Source organism: Conger conger, chromosome 4 (assembly GCF_963514075.1).
Source record: "Conger conger chromosome 4, fConCon1.1, whole genome shotgun sequence".
Classification (NCBI taxonomy): domain Eukaryota; kingdom Metazoa; phylum Chordata; class Actinopteri; order Anguilliformes; family Congridae; genus Conger; species Conger conger.
The window spans coordinates 79,215,066-79,235,498 of NC_083763.1; the positions used below are offsets into that span (position 1 = coordinate 79,215,066).

Genomic DNA, 20,433 nt, shown 5'->3' on the forward strand with positions numbered 1-20,433 from the left:
GCCATAATGTTTGAAGAATCATTTTTAATGCTGTTAAAATGAATAAATCAGCAAGAGTAATTAGAACTGTGTTGTTGTTCAAACACATTGATAAGATTCTTTAAAAAATAATTTAATGAAAGGTCCTAAATAAATGTACTATACATTTGACATTTTATTAGTTTGGCAGAATAGTTAAAAACTGAATCAAATCAATATTTTTTGTGACTGCCCTTCGGCGTTAAAACTGGATCACTTCTCTGAGATAACCAACGCTGTCCTGCAGTTCTATAAGACAATCAGCAGGGAGGTTGTTCCAAGCATGTTGGAGAACTTGCCACAGTTCTTCTGCAGACTTTGGTTGGCTCCTTGCTTCTGATCTCAGACAGCCTTGATCAAGTTTTTATGTAAAAAGTAGTCAATTGCTTACAGTAATATATAATATTATACTAACACACACAAAAATAAACTACGAAGCAAATCACACACACAAACACAAACACACACACACACACACACACACACACACACACACAAGACTTCCCTGGCTAACTTCCTTGGTACATTTACAGAAATGTTACTAATGTGCATTGACCCTGCCAAATAAATGAATGACAACCATTCAGCCCAGCGATGCTCAGCGTTTCCAACCACTAAAGTGTATGTAATGCTTAGTCTGCCTAAAAGTGTATGTAATGCTTAGTCTGCCTAAAAGTGTATGTAATGCTTAGTCTGCCTAAAAGTGTATGTAATGCTTAGTCTGCCTAAAAGTGTATGTAATGCTTAGTCTGCCTAAAAGTGTATGTAATGCTTAGTCTGCCTAAAAGTGTATGTAATGCTTAGTCTGCCTAAAAGTGTATGTAATGCTTAGTCTGCCTAAAAGTGTATGTAATGCTTAGTCTGCCTAAAAGCTACATAAATGTTTCTAGCACCGCACTCCGTGTATGTGTGATAATAAACTCTAACACGCATTCACACACACACACACACACACACACACACACACACACATTCACTCACTCCATACACACTACACACACACAGAAAAACATTCACTCACTCCATACACACTACACACACACATACACAAACACGCACACATATATACACAAACACACACACCCACTCACAAACACAAACACAAATACACAGACACATACACATACACATACACAATGGTGTGAAATTTCAAAATAGGTAGTTCAAAGTGTATGTTTTGTAGTTTTGTAGACTTGTATAGTTAAACAAACACAACTTAAACCAAAATGGATTTATTGACATTTGTATACCATCAACATCAATATACAATATGTGTAAAGATCATAACAGGAAGAGTGTACAGGAAGTGAGGTCACGTTGCTGCAGCAGCTCCCAGCCCAATCAGTACAGCACCTCTCACCCAGGAAGTCTGATTGGACAAAAATTATTATTCTCATCAAAGTTTACTATATATATATATATATATTAACATTATTATCCACATTACCCTATACTGTATTTATATTTAAATTATTATTCACATTACTGTATACATATCGACAGTATTATTCACAGCAATGTATACTGCATCATTTAGATCCTATACATCAACGTGTATGATCATCAACCTAATGGAAACAATACCAAAACCAGTCCTGCAACTAGCACACACACTCACACTCACACTCACACTCACACTCACACTCACACTCACACTCACACACAGAGGAATACAGAGACAGATCAGAATAGAGAATTTGCATGTACAGTAACACACACCTTTAATTTACACAAATCTTCTATGCAACAGCAGCAGAGCTTCTTCCATTTCTTGGCTGTAAGTAAAAGCAGCATTATTGTGATGTTACTGTGGTTAACACAGTCGTGGAACAGGTTGGCATATTACTGGTTAAATTAAGGGCTGACCAATTAAAACAAAATAATTTGTATAATTATTAACTTATTAACAACATGGCCCCTGACTACCTCAACTCCCATATTGCCATGATTCATTCATTAATTCCCATAGTACCTGTGATGATGAACATTCCCACAGTACCTGTGATGATGAACATTCCCACAGTACCCATACCAGTCTAATGTCCTGCCAAATCCTCAAGGTGTACAGCAAAGCTCAAGCACTTTCTGGTACTGAGACTATGAGACTTATGGAACAGCCTTCCCATCAGGAAGCCATCCTTAAGAAGGAAGTTATTTTTCATGGAATAAACATAAAAAATAGTCAACACTAAGTACACATCTTCACCCTAAGTACTTCTGGCTCCTCATCTTTCCCCATTCTGATATATTGTGTCCGTTTGCTTTTCATTTCATTCATACTATAGTGTCCTGTGGTATTGTTGCTTGTACTATAGTGTCCTGTGTTATTGTTGCTTGTACTATAGTGTCCTGTGTTATTGTTGCTTGTACTATAGTGTCCTGTGGTATTGTTGCTTGTACTATAGTGTCCTGTGTTATTGCTGTTTGTACTAGTGTCCTGTGGTATTGCTGCTTGTACTATAGTGTCCTGTGGTATTGCTGCTTGTTCATATCCTACACTCAGCAGTGTTTATATATACAGAAGTGTGTGGACTCTTACCCGATACAGAAAGTATCCTCTGCTCTGTATTCCTCCTGGCCCTTGAAGATCATCCTGCCATCAAACAGATAAAACAGGTCACCTTTAACCCAACAAGCCCCTGACCCCCCCTTCAGCCCTTAACCCAACAAGCCCCTGACCCCCCCTTCAGCTCTTAACCCAACAAGCCCCCGACCCCCCCTTCAGCCCTTAACCCAACAAGCCCCCGACCCCCCCTTCAGCCCTTAACCCAACAAGCCCCCGACCCCCCCTTCAGCTCTTAACCCAACAAGCCCCCGACCCCCCCTTCAGCTCTTAACCCAACAAGCCCCCGACCCCCCCTTCAGCTCTTAACCCAACAAGCCCCCGACCCCCCCTTCAGCCCTTAACCCAACAAGCCCCTGACCCCCCCTTCAGCTCTTAACCCAACAAGCCCCCGACCCCCCCTTCAGCTCTTAACCCAACAAGCCCCCGACCCCCCCTTCAGCTCTTAACCCAACAAGCCCCTGACCCCCCCTTCAGCTCTTAACCCAACAAGCCCCCGACCCCCCCTTCAGCTCTTAACCCAACAAGCCCCTGACCCCCCCTTCAGCTCTTAACCCAACAAGCCCCCGACCCCCCCTTCAGCTCTTAACCCAACAAGCCCCCGACCCCCCCTTCAGCTCTTAACCCAACAAGCCCCCGACCCCCCCTTCAGCTCTTAACCCAACAAGCCCCCGACCCCCCCTTCAGCCCTTAACCCAACAAGCCCCCGACCCCCCCTTCAGCTCTTAACCCAACAAGCCCCCGACCCCCCCTTCAGCTCTTAACCCAACAAGCCCCCGACCCCCCCTTCAGCTCTTAACCCAACAAGCCCCTGACCCCCCCTTCAGCTCTTAACCCAACAAGCCCCCGACCCCCCCTTCAGCCCTTAACCCAACAAGCCCCCGACCCCCCCTTCAGCTCTTAACCCAACAAGCCCCCGACCCCCCCTTCAGCTCTTAACCCAACAAGCCCCCGACCCCCCCTTCAGCCCTTAACCCAACAAGCCCCTGACCCCCCCTTCAGCTCTTAACCCAACAAGCCCCTGACCCCCCCTTCAGCTCTTAACCCAACAAGCCCCTGACCCCCCCTTCAGCTCTTAACCCAACAAGCCCCCGACCCCCCCTTCAGCTCTTAACCCAACAAGCCCCCGACCCCCCCTTCAGCCCTTAACCCAACAAGCCCCCGACCCCCCCTTCAGCTCTTAACCCAACAAGCCCCCGACCCCCCCTTCAGCTCTTAACCCAACAAGCCCCTGACCCCCCCTTCAGCTCTTAACCCAACAAGCCCCTGACCCCCCCTTCAGCTCTTAACCCAACAAGCCCCTGACCCCCCCTTCAGCTCTTAACCCAACAAGCCCCCGACCCCCCCTTCAGCTCTTAACCCAACAAGCCCCTGACCCCCCCTTCAGCTCTTAACCCAACAAGCCCCTGACCCCCCCTTCAGCTCTTAACCCAACAAGCCCCCGACCCCCCCTTCAGCCCTTAACCCAACAAGCCCCTGACCCCCCCTTCAGCCCTTAACCCAACAAGCCCCCGACCCCCCCTTCAGCTCTTAACCCAACAAGCCCCTGACCCCCCCTTCAGCTCTTAACCCAACAAGCCCCCGACCCCCCCTTCAGCCCTTAACCCAACAAGCCCCTGACCCCCCCTTCAGCTCTTAACCCAACAAGCCCCTGACCCCCCCTTCAGCCCTTAACCCAACAAGCCCCTGACCCCCCCTTCAGCCCTTAACCCAACAAGCCCCTGACCCCCCCTTCAGCTCTTAACCCAACAAGCCCCCGACCCCCCCTTCAGCTCTTAACCCAACAAGCCCCTGACCCCCCCTTCAGCTCTTAACCCAACAAGCCCCTGACCCCCCCTTCAGCCCTTAACCCAACAAGCCCCCGACCCCCCCTTCAGCCCTTAACCCAACAAGCCCCCGACCCCCCCTTCAGCCCTTAACCCAACAAGCCCCCGACCCCCCCTTCAGCTCTTAACCCAACAAGCCCCCGACCCCCCCTTCAGCTCTTAACCCAACAAGCCCCCGACCCCCCCTTCAGCCCTTAACCCAACAAGCCCCTGACCCCCCCTTCAGCTCTTAACCCAACAAGCCCCCGACCCCCCCTTCAGCCCTTAACCCAACAAGCCCCCGACCCCCCCTTCAGCTCTTAACCCAACAAGCCCCGACCCCCCCTTCAGCTCTTAACCCAACAAGCCCCCGACCCCCACCCCGGTCATTTCTAGTGGGACATACAACATTGTTGTAGGCTGTATAAGGCTGTACATACAGTATGAAAATATGAAAATAAAAACATGTTTTTACTTCATGTTCACACGTCCTTCCTCTTCACTCGCAGGACAGGCTGCTTCAGACCACAGCACTGCCTGCTCCTGCATCTCTCCTGCAACTTTATCCCCGCTATGTACAAACCTGAACTACAGTTATCTGCTCCTGCACACCCAACTTTAGCCCAGCTACGTACAAACCCAAACTACAGATACCTACAAATATGAAACAAAAAAGAGATTCAGCCATGCTACCAAAAATGTATTTGAGCCTTAATTTACAGATGAGGAGTTGCCGAGATATCAAAGGTGGAAGTTGTACGGTCTTGCTGACATCCCGTCTGAAGACGAGTCGTGACATTTTCAATAGATCTGGGTTGTCTAAAGGTAGCTGGTGATGGTGACATTAAGATGATTTTTCACGGTTCTCCACAGGTTGAAATCGCAGTCCTGTGTAATTGTATGGCCTTGAGGCACTTTTCTCACACAGGAAACAGCGATTTACAGAATGCACTAGATTCATGCTGCATGTGCCATCGAAACTATTTACAACCAAAAAGAAGAATACAATTTGAATCAGGTCATATACATGTGGAAAGCCCTGGAGGTATACTGCCTCTGGAGTTTATTCTCTTAAATTTCATTAAACCGCAAACCCATTGATCCATATACTACCCCATTGATCCATATACTACCCCATTGATCCATATACTACCCCATTGATCCATATACTACCCCATTGATCCATATACTGGCCATTCTGAAGCCAGCAGGTTGTGAGAAATCAACATCAACAATAGCTTTTTTAAAACTCCGGAAAGTGAACTATTCTGTAAAGTACACTATTCTGCATGCTTACTCATATTCTCATGCACATGCAATAATTCATATTCTTCTCCATGCACATTAACTCATATTCTTCTTCATGTGGGTGGATATAAGGTTGTTATGCAGGATAAAATGCTCTGACCAACTGCTGCAGCAACACTAATTTTAGCTGATAATTGTGCCTAGAATGGAAAGAACAGCTAATGTAGCGCAGCAGGCTAATAGAGCCCAGTACATATGTAACACACACACACACACGCATACACACAGACACTCGCACACACACACACACACACGCATACACACAGACACACACACACAAACACATGCACACACACATACAGACAAACAAACACACACACACACATACAAACACACACTCGCACACACACACAGACAAACAAACACACACACATACACACATACAGACAAACAAACACATGCACACACACATAGACAAACAAACACACACACATACACACACACGCACACACACATACAGACAAACAAACACATGCACACACACATACAAACAAACACATGCACACACACATACAGACAAACACACACGCACACACATATACAGACAAACACACACGCACACACACATACAGACAAACACACACACGCACACACACATACATACAAACACACACATGCACCTCATGTCATGATGTAGATGCAATCAGCACTGGGGAGAAGAATGCCCACGGCTTACCTTACTGGTGCATTCCAGACACAGTGAGTGAAATCATTGCTCTCCCTAACAGTGAGTGAAATCATTGCTCTCCCTAACAGTGAGTGAAATCATTGCTCTCCCTAACAGTGAGTGAAATCATTGCTCTCACTAACAGTGAGTGAAATCATTGCTCTCACTAACAGTGAGTGAAATCATTGCTCTCCCTAACAGTGAGTGAAATCATTGCTCTCACTAACATCCCTATTGATGACTGAAATCATGAAATGGTAAATGGTTGGCATTTATATAGCGCCTTTATCCAAAGCATTGTACAATTGATGGTTCTCATTCACCCAGCCATTCTTACACACACTTACACTAAGAGCGATTAGCTGCCATGCAAGGCACCAACATTACCCTCCCTAACAGTGACTGAGATCCATGTGATATGCTGCCTTCTCAGCTTACACTCCTAATTGTAAAGCACAAACACACAGACACCCACACACAATAAAGTACAATATGTGTGAAACGCTGGCCTCTCAGTTTACACTCCCACTCCAGGGAGAGGTGACGGGACCCAGGGCCGGATGATGATGATGATGGTTAGAATGGAAGTGTAAGGAACGTTACATACGTCAGCGATGAATCTCTTCAGTCTTCGCACATGAAGCTGAGGGACCAGCTGCAGGAGAGGGTGCAGGACAGAGGACTAACAGAACCACAAACACAGAACCACATAGAATAACATAAACAGAACCACACACATAGAACCACACACACACAGAGCCACACAAACAGAACCACATGGACACAGCACCACACATACACAGAATGACAGACACAGAACCACATAGAACCCCACACAGGGAACCGCACAGAACCACACAAACAGTACCACACAGACACAGAACCACAAACACATAGAAACAGAGAACCCACACATACACAACGACACACAGAACCATACAGCCACAGAACCACATGGAACCACACACTCATAACCACACACAGAACCACAGCCACACCCAAATGTCCACACACACACAGAACCACATAGACACAGAACCACAAGAGACAATCACAGAACCATCGGACACACATTCACACAGACAGAACCACATTAAACACAGAATCACAGGATTACAACAGAGAAAGAGCAGGGCCAGAGAAAGAGAGATACACAGATCCATGGAGCAGAACCAGATAATAATGGACACCTGCACACACACACTCTCACACACACACACACACACACACACACACACACATACATACGCATGCACTCACTCCCACACACACACTCACACACACACTACACACACACACACACACACATACATACGCATGCACACACTCACTCCCACACACACACACACACACACACACACACACACACACACACAGTAGTCACACTAGTGCATGCAGGAGAAGGCTTTCTTGGAGGGTGCTTCTGCTCACAGTAACCCACTGCACTGAGTGTTAGTGATAATGATGTATGTGTTAGTGTTAAATGCTAGTGTTTAAGGTCCCATATTGTCCAAAATTTCCCTTGCTATGTGGATTATAAAGGAGTTAAAGGTGTTATAATAACATTGTCAAACGCACAGTCCCCAAATAAATACACAGAATCCATATCAAAAAATGTGGTGTGGACTTCTGTGAAGTTGTGACATCACAGCATCAGCACAGCCCAGTTGTCTCAGGCGTTCTGTTTGGTGGATCTAGCCAGCCAATCAGAACAGAGCTTCATAGGACAGAGATTGTTTGTTTGGTACAAACATCCTCTTAGGAATATCAAGGCCTAAAATAAAACACTGAAAGTGTACAATATGGGACCTTTAACTGTTCGTGTTGGTGTTAAACAAACCTAGTAAAAGAGAAATAATCTCACAGTTTTTTTTACAATTGATTATACGCATGTCTCAATACACAGTTCTCTTCACCAACGCACAGCACAACAGTTAATCTTGCACAAAGCCACCGAAACACTTCATACATGTCTCAGTACCATAACTACCAAAACACAATCATTCATTCTACCATAGCACTGACTAAAGGTGCCACCCAACAAGATCATAACATAATGATCTAAAAAAAACACTAACAAGAGCTGGCATATAAAATGCATCATTGTTCGTTGAAGCATCTTTTTTTTTTTTACATAAACCCAAGATTCAAATACAAAATAAGAATGGTAGTTTGTATGCAGGGTAATAAATATTTTAAAGGAATGGATCAATAATTCAGCAACATTCCATACAATATGCCATATGTTCGCATATGCAGTAGTACTCTCATTCCAAAATGCAAAATGGAAACACAAAATAAAACAACAATTCCAATACCGTATTAGGAAGAAAAACACATACAATGTATATATGAAATATGTACTCATTGATTAATATGTACATTAATCAACCTGGTCCTCTGGATTGGGCAACAAGTTCTCATCAATATTACACCTTATATCCTCTCTTGCCATTCACATGGGAGAAAGCCTCTTTGATCCACCCCTGGCTCTCTCCCACAGATATGTCCTGGCTCTCTCCCACAGATATGTCCTGGCTCTCTCCCACAGATATGTCCTGGCAATCTCCCACAGATATGTCCTGGCTCTCTCCCACAGATATGTCCTGGCAATCTCCCACAGATATGTCCTGGCAATCTCCCACAGATATGTCCTGGCAATCTCCCACAGATATGTCCTGGCTCTCTCCCACAGATATGTCCTGGCAATCTCCCACAGATATGTCCTGGCAATCTCCCACAGATATGTCCTGGCATGTAGCCTGCATTGCATTCAGGAGGGACCTCTGATCATGTGGACAGTGGTCATGTACCTTCCATAGGCCAGGTTGACTAGCATTGATGTACATACAGTATTTATCCATTTTGAGGAATATTGCTGCATTATTGATTCATTCCTTTAAAATATAATGTATTACACTGCATACACAGTGACGTTTCTTAGTTTCCAGTTTGGGCAGATTTTATCTTTGTATGTAGCGAGTCGCGCTACAGTTCAGATTACATCACATTACATGTCAACGTACAATTGATTAGACTAAGCGGGAGACAATCCTCCAGGAGAACAATGCAGAGTTAATGGTCATACTCAGGGGCCCGAGGCTGTGCGGCTCTTATTGCGGCTACAGGCCGCCAGGTGGAATACGGTAACCCACACGGGAGCGTTTAGCTGTTAACTTCACTTATAGGTTAAATCAGCGTGACGTCACAACAGCAAATAACTTTACTACCAACATACAATACCTAAACTGCGGTAACTTAAATCACCATAAACAAACCACGTAGTTAGAACAAGACATCTTTAACAAACACAGCCGTCTACAACATGAAATAATAAATAACTTCCACATTAACACTTTTTAATCATGAACACGCTGCATTTCAAAAACAAACCCCGCCGCCTCCTTTTGTGAAAATCACCAACAGGTAGGCAGTCTTTTAATTGACTGATGAACCGCATTTCTGTAATAATATTTAGGCTAAATGAATGGATTTACATCGGCTGATTATAAATAGGCTGACCATGTTTTTCACGGGACAGTGCCGTTCTCAAAAATGACCTAAATGTCCCGTATGTGAAACAGCTGCGTTATGGTAACTTAAAGCACAATAGAGGGAATAGTCTACACACACAACTTGCTACAACTACACAACTACCAAACTTATCAATCATAATTTTGTCCATCTAGCTATGCCACAATCTTTAGCTGAGCATGAAGGAAGCGTTGGAGGCTGCAGCATTGTCGTGAAATGTCTCAGAAGCGAGCGTGTCTGTTTAATGAAGATCTTCAGAAAGTGTTCAAATTTCTCAAAAACTCTCATCAGTAGCGGTAAGGTTTTCCGCCAAAGGTATGGAGTTCATTTTTCGATTGCTCACGGAGGACGTACGGATACCACTCAACACGAAACGAAAAAGCACATAGACGCTGAACTAAGTACGTCTGGTAGTCTACTAGTGTCGGAATTTTTGTGCGACAAAACGCAGAGGCAGATAAAATTTAGGGCAGTGAAGGGACTGTATGCTTACCATTTGGTGCTGCTTGGGGACAGTTGCAGGTCCACTTCTAAACTGACCAAGAAACTTTATGATCCGTGCCCGAACGAAATCCCAGGCGATCATTTTCAACGTATAGCTCCATTATCAGAGTAAGAACAACATGGTAATTTGGAGAAGTGCTTGTTTCTAACACTGAACACGGACGCATCAAATCACAAGGACACAAAGCTATTCCATGTGCTCGTGCGCCATTTCATTCCCAGTTGCGGGATAAACACAAAAATCTTTGCATTCTCTTTTTTGCCGGATGAAACGTCTGATTTGCAGTGTGAATTTCTTGAACAGTTAATCGGCATTCTCTGTAATGCCAGTATTTTGATTAATAAAGAAGTTAAATTAATCTGGTGTTAATATTGTGCAGATTATAGTGGCCGCTATGTATTTCAAATGGATTGCAATTGGATACGTTAGTTTCGATATTATGTCCTGTGTTCAGCCCCTGAGAATATAGTCACCCTAATTATAAACAAAAACGGCTCCATCCATCCATCCATCCATTATCTGAACCTGCTTATCCTGAACAGGGTCGCAGGGGGGCTGGAGCCTATCCCAGCATACATTGGGCAAAAGGCAGGAATACACCCTGGACAGGTCGCCAGTCCATCGCAGGGCACACACACCATTCACTCACGCACTCATACACTCATACCTACGGGCAATTTATACTCTCCAATCAGCCTAACATGCATGTCTTTGGACTGTGGGAGGAAACCGGAGTACCCGGAGGAAACCCACGCAGACACGGGGAGAACATGCAAACTCCGCACAGAGAGGCCCCGGCCGACAGGGATTCAAACCCTGGACCTCCTTGCTGTGAAGCGGCAGTGTGTAATGCGTTTATTCATACAATTATTCATTTCTTTATTTTTATTTATATTCTCTATAAACAGCCCCCCCCCCCCCCCCCCCCCCCCCCCCGCGCGACATTTCTAGGCCCTACCCGTCATGGAGTCCTGGTGCGCTCCTGCTTGGCTTGTGTAAAAAAAGATGCTTCACAGAAAAATTATGCTTCTTGTTATGCCACCTCTTGTTACTGTTTTTGGTCATTCTGTTATGATTGACAAAGTGATCTTGTTGGGCGACACCTTTAGCCAGTGTTATGGTTGAATGCATTGATGAATTGAGACGTGTATGAAGCACACAGCACCATGAACACAACTACCAAACACAGCACCACGAACCCAACTACCAAACACAGCACCATGAACACAACTACCAAACACAGCACACAGCACCACGAACACAACTACCAAACACAGCACACAGCACCATGAACACAACTACCAAACACAGCACCACAAACACAACTACCAAACACAGCACACAGCACCATGAACACAACTACCAAACACAGCACACAGCACCACGAACACAACTACCAAACACAGCACACAGCACCACGAACACAACTACCAAACACAGCACACAGCACCACGAACACAACTACCAAACACAGCACCACGAACACAACTACCAAACACAGCACACAGCACCATGAACCCAACTACCAAACACAGCACACAGCACCACGAACACAACTACCAAACACAGCACCACGAACACAACTACCAAACACAGCACACAGCATCATGAACACAACTACCAAACACAGCACACAGCAGCACGAACACAACTACCAAACACAGCACACAGCACCACGAACACAACTACCAAACACAGCACCATGAACCCAACTACCAAACACAGCACACAGCACCACGAACACAACTACCAAACACAGCACACAGCACCACGAACACAACTACCAAACACAGCACACAGCACCATGAACCCAACTACCAAACACAGCACACAGCACCACAAACCCAACTACCAAACACAGCACACAGCACCACGAACACAACTACCAAACACAGCACACAGCACCACGAACACAACTACCAAACACACCACCACGAACACAACTACCAAACACAGCACACAGCACCACGAACACAACTACCAAACACAGCACACAGCACCATGAACACAACTACCAAACACACCACCACGAACACAACTACCAAACACAGCACACAGCACCATGAACACAACTACCAAACACAGCACCACGAACCCAACTACCAAACACAGCACACCAAAAACATGTACACCACAACACATGCAGCGAGGCCTTAATATGTGATGTGTGCAGTGTGTGTGTGTGCAGTGTGTGTATAGTGTGTGTGTGTGTGTGTGTGTGTGTATAGAGTGTGTGCATAGTGTGTGTGTGTTCTTGTGTTCTTGTGTGTGTGAGTGTGTTAAAGCAGAACTTAATCTTCAATGTGAATTAAAGCAGAATTTAAGCTAATTGAAAAGCAGTGATGAGGAGATGAAGGGTGGGGTGACTCACCGTGAGGTCAGCAGGGGCAGGGCCTTGTGGCTTAGTGTAATGGAATAAAAACTGCACAGAAGAGTGGAGACTTGGGTGATGTCACTGAAATGGGGTAGGGTTTATTATTCCGAATTTCAGAATTTAAAGGAGAATTCGGCATTTTGGCAGTAGTGTGTACAACAAACATCCCTTGCTACTTACCCGCTTCGAGTCCTCCCTCACTTTCAGACCCTGAAAAAAAGATGGGAATTTGAGGCTGTTTTTCTTATGAATGTACACAGAAGGAACGTAAAAGCAGAATATAGTGGCACATTCATAACAACCTCAACTTCCAAGAGAGTCAAACAGTAATTCAAATATATTTGTGTGAAATGGTAACAGTAACGTTAAAATGTATTCGACTGTAGAGCTGCTGTGTTCATAAGCCCATGTTCACCTATGTTCTCCAGCCTGCCATGGTCAGGAGGCCTGTTGACTGTATGTCAAATGGATGTGTAATGCATTTTTTATGCATGTTGAATGTGTGTTCATTTTGTGTTGAATGAGTGTCCCCATTGTCATGGTGTTACCTGAGATTTCCTCATACCCCCCATGACCAGGAAGCAAAGTTCTTCCAAGGAGTCTGGTACCTAGCAACAGGAGTCACAGAAGAAACTGCAGTTAGAACAGACAGGAGTCACAGCTGAAACAGAACTCAGTCTCATCCACAATGTAGTGCCCAGAATATCATAACCCCCCTGATACACTGTAACTATGGAGCCCCACAACCCTGGAATACTAGAACCATGGAACACCAGAACCCTGATACACATAACCATGGAACCCCAGAACCCTGATACACATAGCCATGGAACCCCAGAACCCTGATACACATAGCCATGGGACAATAGAACCATGGAACTCCAGCACACTGGAACAATGGAATCCAAGAACTCTAGAACATCATAACTGTGGAACCACAGTTCCTGACCTGAGGCCGCTGTTGCAGAGAGAGCAGTGAGGAGCAGACATGGTTTATCTGAGGAGGGAGATGGAGAGAGAAAGAGTGGGAGAAGAGAGGGGGAAGGGGAGAGGTGCAAGGGGAGAGGTGGAGAAGAGAAAGCAGCTGTCACACATATATCTGACGTAATCAAACTCTTGCATGAGGTGTTTAAACCCCACCCCTCAACTGCACTCCCACCCACCTGTCTCCGGATCTGGAGCTCCTGCCGCACTGCTGGGCCTTCAAGAACCACCGGAGCACCTGTATCAGGCACAGATATACAGGTAACACAACCTGTATCAGGCACAGATATACAGGTAACGCAACCTGTATCAGGCATAGATATACAGGTAACGCAACCTGTATCAGGCACAGATATACAGGTAACGCAACCTGTATCAGACACAGATATACAGGTAACGCAACCTGTATCAGACAAAGATATACAGGTAATGCAACCTGTATCAGACAAAGATATACAGGTAACTCAACCTGTATCAGGCACAGATATACAGGTAACGCAACCTGTATCAGACAAAGATATACAGGTAACGCAACCTGTATCAGACAACGATATGCAGGTAACTCAACCTGTATCAGGCACAGATATACAGGTAACGCAACCTGTATCAGGCACAGATATACAGGTAACTCAACCTGTATCAGGCACAGATATGCAGGTAACTCAACCTGTATCAGGCACAGATATACAGGTAACTCAACCTGTATCAGGCACAGATATGCAAGTAACGCAACCTGTATCAGACAACGATATACAGGTAACTCAACCTGTATCAGGCACAGATATACAGGTAACTCAACCTGTATCAGGCACAGATATACAGGTAACTCAACCTGTATCAGGCACAGATATACAGGTAACTCAACCTGTATCAGGCACAGATATACAGGTAACTATACCTGTATCAGGCACAGAGATCAGCCACACAGATAAAGGTAACTATACCCAAACCTGTAGCACACTTTAGTGGTAGGAAAAGGTGAGCATTTCTGAACTGGATGGCCTGTTCTTGTCATTCTGCTTTATTATGTCATGCCATGTTATGAATGTGTGTGTGTGTGTGTGTGTGTGTGTGTCTGTGTGTGTTGGTCATAGGCCTTAAATCTGAAGATGACTGTAGAGCAGGCCACATTCTCCCCAGCACTGTACCCCAAAACCCTACAGCATATCAGCCCTGCACCCCAAAACCCAACAGCATATCAGATACAGTATCCTAAAGCACGTCCCTAGTCCACAAAGTTGCATTGAGTAAAACCTGGACCACAACCAAATCTGGAGCATGGGCAGACGTAAAAGAATAGTTCTGAGATTGGCTTTGTGCAGTTATCTGGCTCACTCGATAACCCGGCTTTGTGGAACAGGGCGTAGTTCTGATATGCAAGTAAGCAGCTCAATGACAGTAATCTACCTGGGAATCAAAGCCGCCGTCTTTAGCTTACAAGCCCAGTTCCCTACCCATTATAATCTATATATATTATGAGTATCATCATCCAAATATAGAACGATTACCAATAACAACATTAATAGTAGTAACAAAATTGTAATTTTGCAATACCTCCCTTAACCACCGGGATTTGTGAGCTTTAAACTGTCTGCCAATCACTAGAGTCTAACTGCTGTTTTTACCTCCTTCTTCTCCTCACCCCCTTTCCTCCCCCCGGAGGAGCGAGGAGGTGGCAGGAGGACCACAGTCCCTGGCATGTGTGTTAGGAAAATGGAGCGACCTCACTCTTTCAAGTGTCAGTTTGAAGCCACCTTTTTCACTGATGTGGCAGATGGGGAGAGCTGGATCCACGGGTTGATCGTTTGACAACGTTTGAAAAGCACTTCTCTTGTGCTCCTGTCTCCTTGCTCAAGCCTCCTTTGGGAGGCTCCTTGCTCCTAGGTCCTTCCAGGTCAGGAACGAGGAGGACAGATAAAATAAGTGATGGGAATGAGCCAATCACCGTCACACATTACACCATCTGCGCTCTGGGGAGGAGCTTATCCAGCCAGGATCTGCAGCCCTGCTTTTCACTGTTAAGCAACGTCAATTAAAGCAGCCTATTACATCCCTGCATCCTGTAGGCTTAGTGTGGGCAGCCAATCACACACGGCCTCCGGGGACATCAATCATGGACAGCCAATCATGTCCTCGTGTAGTAAGAACGGTGATCCATAATTTACCAAAACCAGGAGAGAAACGAATGACAGGGCACCTGAGAGATCAGATCGATCATAGCATTACACTTAACCCAAACACTCACATCTGCATGGAATCCACACAGTATTGAATTAAATAATTAAATAATCTCTTGAAAATCCTAATCCGACTCGCCACATACTGACAGAATGGCCGAGCTGAAACTTTTAACACAGAGACTGTCCGAGTAGCGATAGGAGCGAGTTTCTGAGCAGCGGTGAATGGTTCCGTTCTGTTCGTACTGTAGGCCAACTGCTGGACGAACAGCAGTAGAAAGTAATTAGCTAATTTTGATAAACTGAGCGATCCAATTGGAGCGGTACCTTTTTTCATTTCCTTGGTAAATTTACGATCATCTGGTTTGGAACATTACAGATAATGCATACGGCATGATGTTAATCTGCACGCGGGATCAAACAAGACCGTCGCGCGCAGGTACAGCCCCCTTTACACCGCTCCCAGCGGACCTGAGCGAAAACACGAAACTAACAAACATTTTTGTATTATAGTCTCGGATTTATTAATTACCTTAATTTTCATAATAGTCCATAAAATGTGTTGAAACAGGTGGTTGTGATGTCATTTTGAACTGCTTGTCACTAATAAAGTCTCCAGGTGTTGCCAACTGAAAGGAATTTTAGTAGCACCATCGCACCCGTGAAGTCCTAGAAAGCAACTGAATTTTTCTGGGGGAATTGTTATGTTCAAATTAGTCGATATTAACATTTTGACTTTATATTCAGAACAATATTCAAGCTCAAAAAGTCGCGTATTTTGATCGGCAATCAACCCAAAATGTGTGATTTATTATTATTATTATTATTATTATTATTATTATTATTATTATTGATTTGTATATTGTACTGCATTGTATAAATATTTTATTCATATTAATAAAGTAAACGGATAAACTGAAATTAACCCGTTTTCCTTCGAAACCCCAGAGGAAGCTGAACAGCATGTAAGGGTGCGTACCCATCTAATGAATCAGGGTTAATATATATATATATATAATATAAAGGGTTAATATCAGGGATACAGTTATATTCTATCCATCAGCAGTTACCTGTGCCAATGCGCTTGTGCTAAAACACATTTTTTAGTTTAGGTATTTGCAATGTAACCAGTTTGAACCATAGAAGTTAACAACATGAATAAATATAGGTTTAATTTTCTTATTCGTTATTTATTCTAATTAAATTAATGAAACCCAATCGCGATATTCCCCGATCGCGACTTACTTCTGCAGACGGACACGGCGGTGATGAGGAGGACCGCGAGCGTGGCGCAGTGTGGTCTCCTCCGCGCGCTGCTGCAGATGTTGCTCAGTGTACCGCTGCGCGCGCCGTCCTGGCTGCACTGCGTTGACTTCGCCACCATCTCTGCTTGTGTGGTATTTTCGTCTGTTGATGATGCCAGTTCCCCTCTTGCTCTTTCTGGTTCTGTGGACTGACAGGCGAACGGAACATTTTAAAGCGCGTGGTCACACCCTTTCCTCTGCATCAGTCGCTCCAAGTCGCGTCACGGTAGTTACACACGAACTCCCCCGGCTTTTCCTTTGCCACGGTCAATTACGCAGTTCAGCGGTGATGGAAACATTGGAGCGTACGTCTTTATTAAACCATACATCCGAGCTATGCGGGTGACCAATTCAACTGCAGAGATCTGAAGTTTGAAATGATCACATTCGGAATGGATAAATATGCACTGTCAACAATTATTTTAATACTCCATCCATAACAATCCATCATTGTTTTTACAAAAATAAACAAAAACAAGGAAATTGTAGATAACTGGAAATATATCAACACAAATAACCATACAATTATATAAACTATTAACATAATTAATGGAATGAATGAATAAACCACAGAATATAATGTCAGGCAACAAAGGCTTGTAGGAAATTTTTAAAGTTCATGACACACTGTAATGCAATAGACCTATAGATAATACATGCCAGGATGCCACAATTACATTACATTACATTACAGGCATTTGGCAGACACTCTTATCCAGAGCAACATACAGTTGATTAGACTAAGCAGGAGACAATCCTCCCCTGGAGCAATGCAGGGTTAAAGGCCTTGCTCAAGGGCCCAACGGCTGTATGGATCTTATTGTGGCGACACCTGGATAACTGCACTGAGTAAAACCCACAAAGCAGGATTATGGAGTTAGCTGGATAACTGCACTGAGTAAAATCCACAAAGCAGGATTACGGAGTTAGCTGGATAACTGCACTGAGTAAAACCCACAAAGCAGGATTATGGAGTTAGCTGGATAACTGCACTGAGTAAAATCCACAAAGCAGGATTACGGAGTTAGCTGGATAACTGCACTGAGTAAAACCCACAAAGCAGGATTACGGAGTTAGCTGAATAACTGCATGGAGTAAAATCTGGAACAGCACTTTTTACTTTTAGGGTGTGGTTGAGGGGGGGGGGGGGGCAGAGGGTGTGGTTACATATACATATATGGAAATTCCGTCATTGACTGTGTATTATTGAGATGATATAAAAGATGCTATAAACACTTTATTAAAATGTACCTCTTGGTTAGCTTTGGCTGTCTGTCTCCCTCGCCCACACATTTCTTCCTCTGTAAATCCCGGTTCAAAACTGTAAGGATGTATTTCTTCGTCGAAATCGAAAAGCTCGTCCTCGCCGAAGTCCTGTCCATCATATCGCCCAGGCTCGCCAAATTAGGTTCCTTATGCTAACGTTACCATATTTTCGTGGGAGAGTTATGTGATTGCCTGGCTGGGTGGCCGTCCATTAACCAGTCTCTGCGTTCAAGGATGGAGTTTGAGTGCCCATTACCTTCTGGGAAACATAGGCTGGAGCCAAACACATCCAGTGATATCAAAAAATTGCCTAGTGATTTTAAAAAGACCTACACACCTAATTTAAGCATTTAATCCAAATAAGATCAACCGAAACAAGCGTGACAGTGTGACAGTGTGACTGTGACAGAGTGAGAGTGTGACAGTGTGACTGTGACAGAGTGAGAGTGTGACAGTGACAGTGACAATGTGAGAGTGTGACAGTGTGACAGAGTGACAGTGTGACAGACTGACAGTGTGACAGTGTGACAGACTGACAGTGTGACAGAGTGACAGAGTGACAGAATGACAGAGTGACAGAGTGAGAGTGTGACAGTGTGACAGAGTGAGAGTGTGACAGAGTGACAATGTGACAGTGACAGTGACAATGTGAGAGTGTGACAGTGTGACAGAGTGACAGTGTGACAGAGTGACAGACTGACAGTGTGACAGAGTGACAGAGTGACAGAATGACAGAGTGACAGAGTGAGAGTGTGACAGTGTGACAGTGTGACAGAGTGAGAGTGTGACAGAGTGACAGTGTGACAGTGTGACAGAGTGAGAGTGTGACAGCGTGACAGTGTGAGAGTGTGACAGAGTGAGAGTGTGACAGTGTGACAGCGTGACAGTGTGACAGAGTGAGAGTGTGACAGAGTGACAGAGTGACAGAGTGAGAGTGTGACAGAGTGACAGAGTGTGACAGAGTGACAGAGTGTGACAGAGTGAGAGTGTGACAGAGTGAGAGTGTGACAGAGTGACAGTGTGACAGTGTGACAGCGTGAGAGTGTGACAGAGTGACAGAGTGACAGAGTGACAGAGTGACAGAGTGACAGCGTGACAGAGTGACAGAGTGAGAGTGAGAGTGAGAGTGTGACAGTGTGACAGAGTGACAGAGTGAGAGTGTGACAGAGTAAGAGTGTGACAGCGTGAGAGTGTGACAGCGTGACAGAGTGAGAGAGTGACAGAGTGACAGCGTGACAGCGTGACAGCGCTCTAACCCTAACACAACGTGACTCTCAGGACTGCAGACGGGGAAAGGGGGGGGGGGAGGGGAGGGGGGATCAATGTTGGGGAGGAGAGAACATTCATCATCATCATCATCAATATCATCACCATGGCATCCAGGGAGCAGGTTGTAGGCTTACTCATGCACCAGGGTCATGTCCAAAACAGCGTACCTGCTGACTATTGCGTACATAAATGGTAAACGGTTGGCATTTAGTAGACTGGGTTAGAAATTAAGTAGGCAAAATTTCCTCTAAATGTTGCGTACATAAAATCCCCAGATGATTTATGGTTCTGCCCGACACAGCCTCCTAACTGGTGTGTCCTCCAAAATATGTACTGTCTACTACAAGTACTGCCAACTTTCCATATCCTCCCTACGAATATCAGGCTAATATTGTGTACTGGGGGGAGGCCATGATTGGTTCAGTATCCTGCATGCCACGCCCCTTTAGAACGTGTTACACTGCAGGAGAAGGAGGACTCATACAGTGGTCTGGTTTAATTGGCAAGCTTATGTTTCCAACCAAACAAAGCAAAATAACAAATAAAGCAACTAAATAAGTCAAGAAGGAAGCAGTATAATAGCAACACACAGTAAACTACACAAACTGAATAATTCAGAAGGGTATTTTCTGTCATTCATATTTGTTCTGAATGGATGA

At 44.9% G+C, this 20,433-nt stretch overlaps 1 protein-coding gene across 1 annotated transcript; it reads right to left on the reverse strand.

The window, feature by feature from the left end:
* Positions 1–1,234: 1,234 nt before the first annotated feature.
* nmu (neuromedin U) lies at positions 1,235–17,319 on the reverse strand. The gene is made up of 10 exons (XM_061239104.1): positions 17,181–17,319; positions 13,938–13,996; positions 13,724–13,771; positions 13,323–13,382; positions 12,955–12,984; positions 12,772–12,822; positions 6,969–7,043; positions 2,558–2,611; positions 1,738–1,793; positions 1,235–1,387 (listed from the first exon to the last, which is right to left on the reverse strand). Exons 1-9 carry the CDS (start codon positions 17,317–17,319, stop codon positions 1,758–1,760), a joined length of 552 nt encoding a protein of 183 aa, XP_061095088.1. The 3' UTR covers positions 1,235–1,387; positions 1,738–1,757.
* Between the last annotated feature and the right edge of the window lie 3,114 nt (positions 17,320–20,433).

Bases quoted from the DNA above. Each gene is read 5' to 3' on its own strand.
- nmu (XM_061239104.1), bottom strand. From the start codon at position 17,319: ATGGTGGCGAAGTCAACGCAGTGCAGCCAGGACGGCGCGCGCAGCGGT. The intron at 12,823-12,954 runs GTAAGTAGCAAG...TCTTCTGTGCAG, and splicing joins TGAGGGAGGACTCGAAGCGG to TTTTTATTCCATTACACTAA. The intron at 7,044-12,771 runs GTGAGTCACCCC...TGGTTCTGTTAG, and splicing joins CTGCCCCTGCTGACCTCACG to TCCTCTGTCCTGCACCCTCT.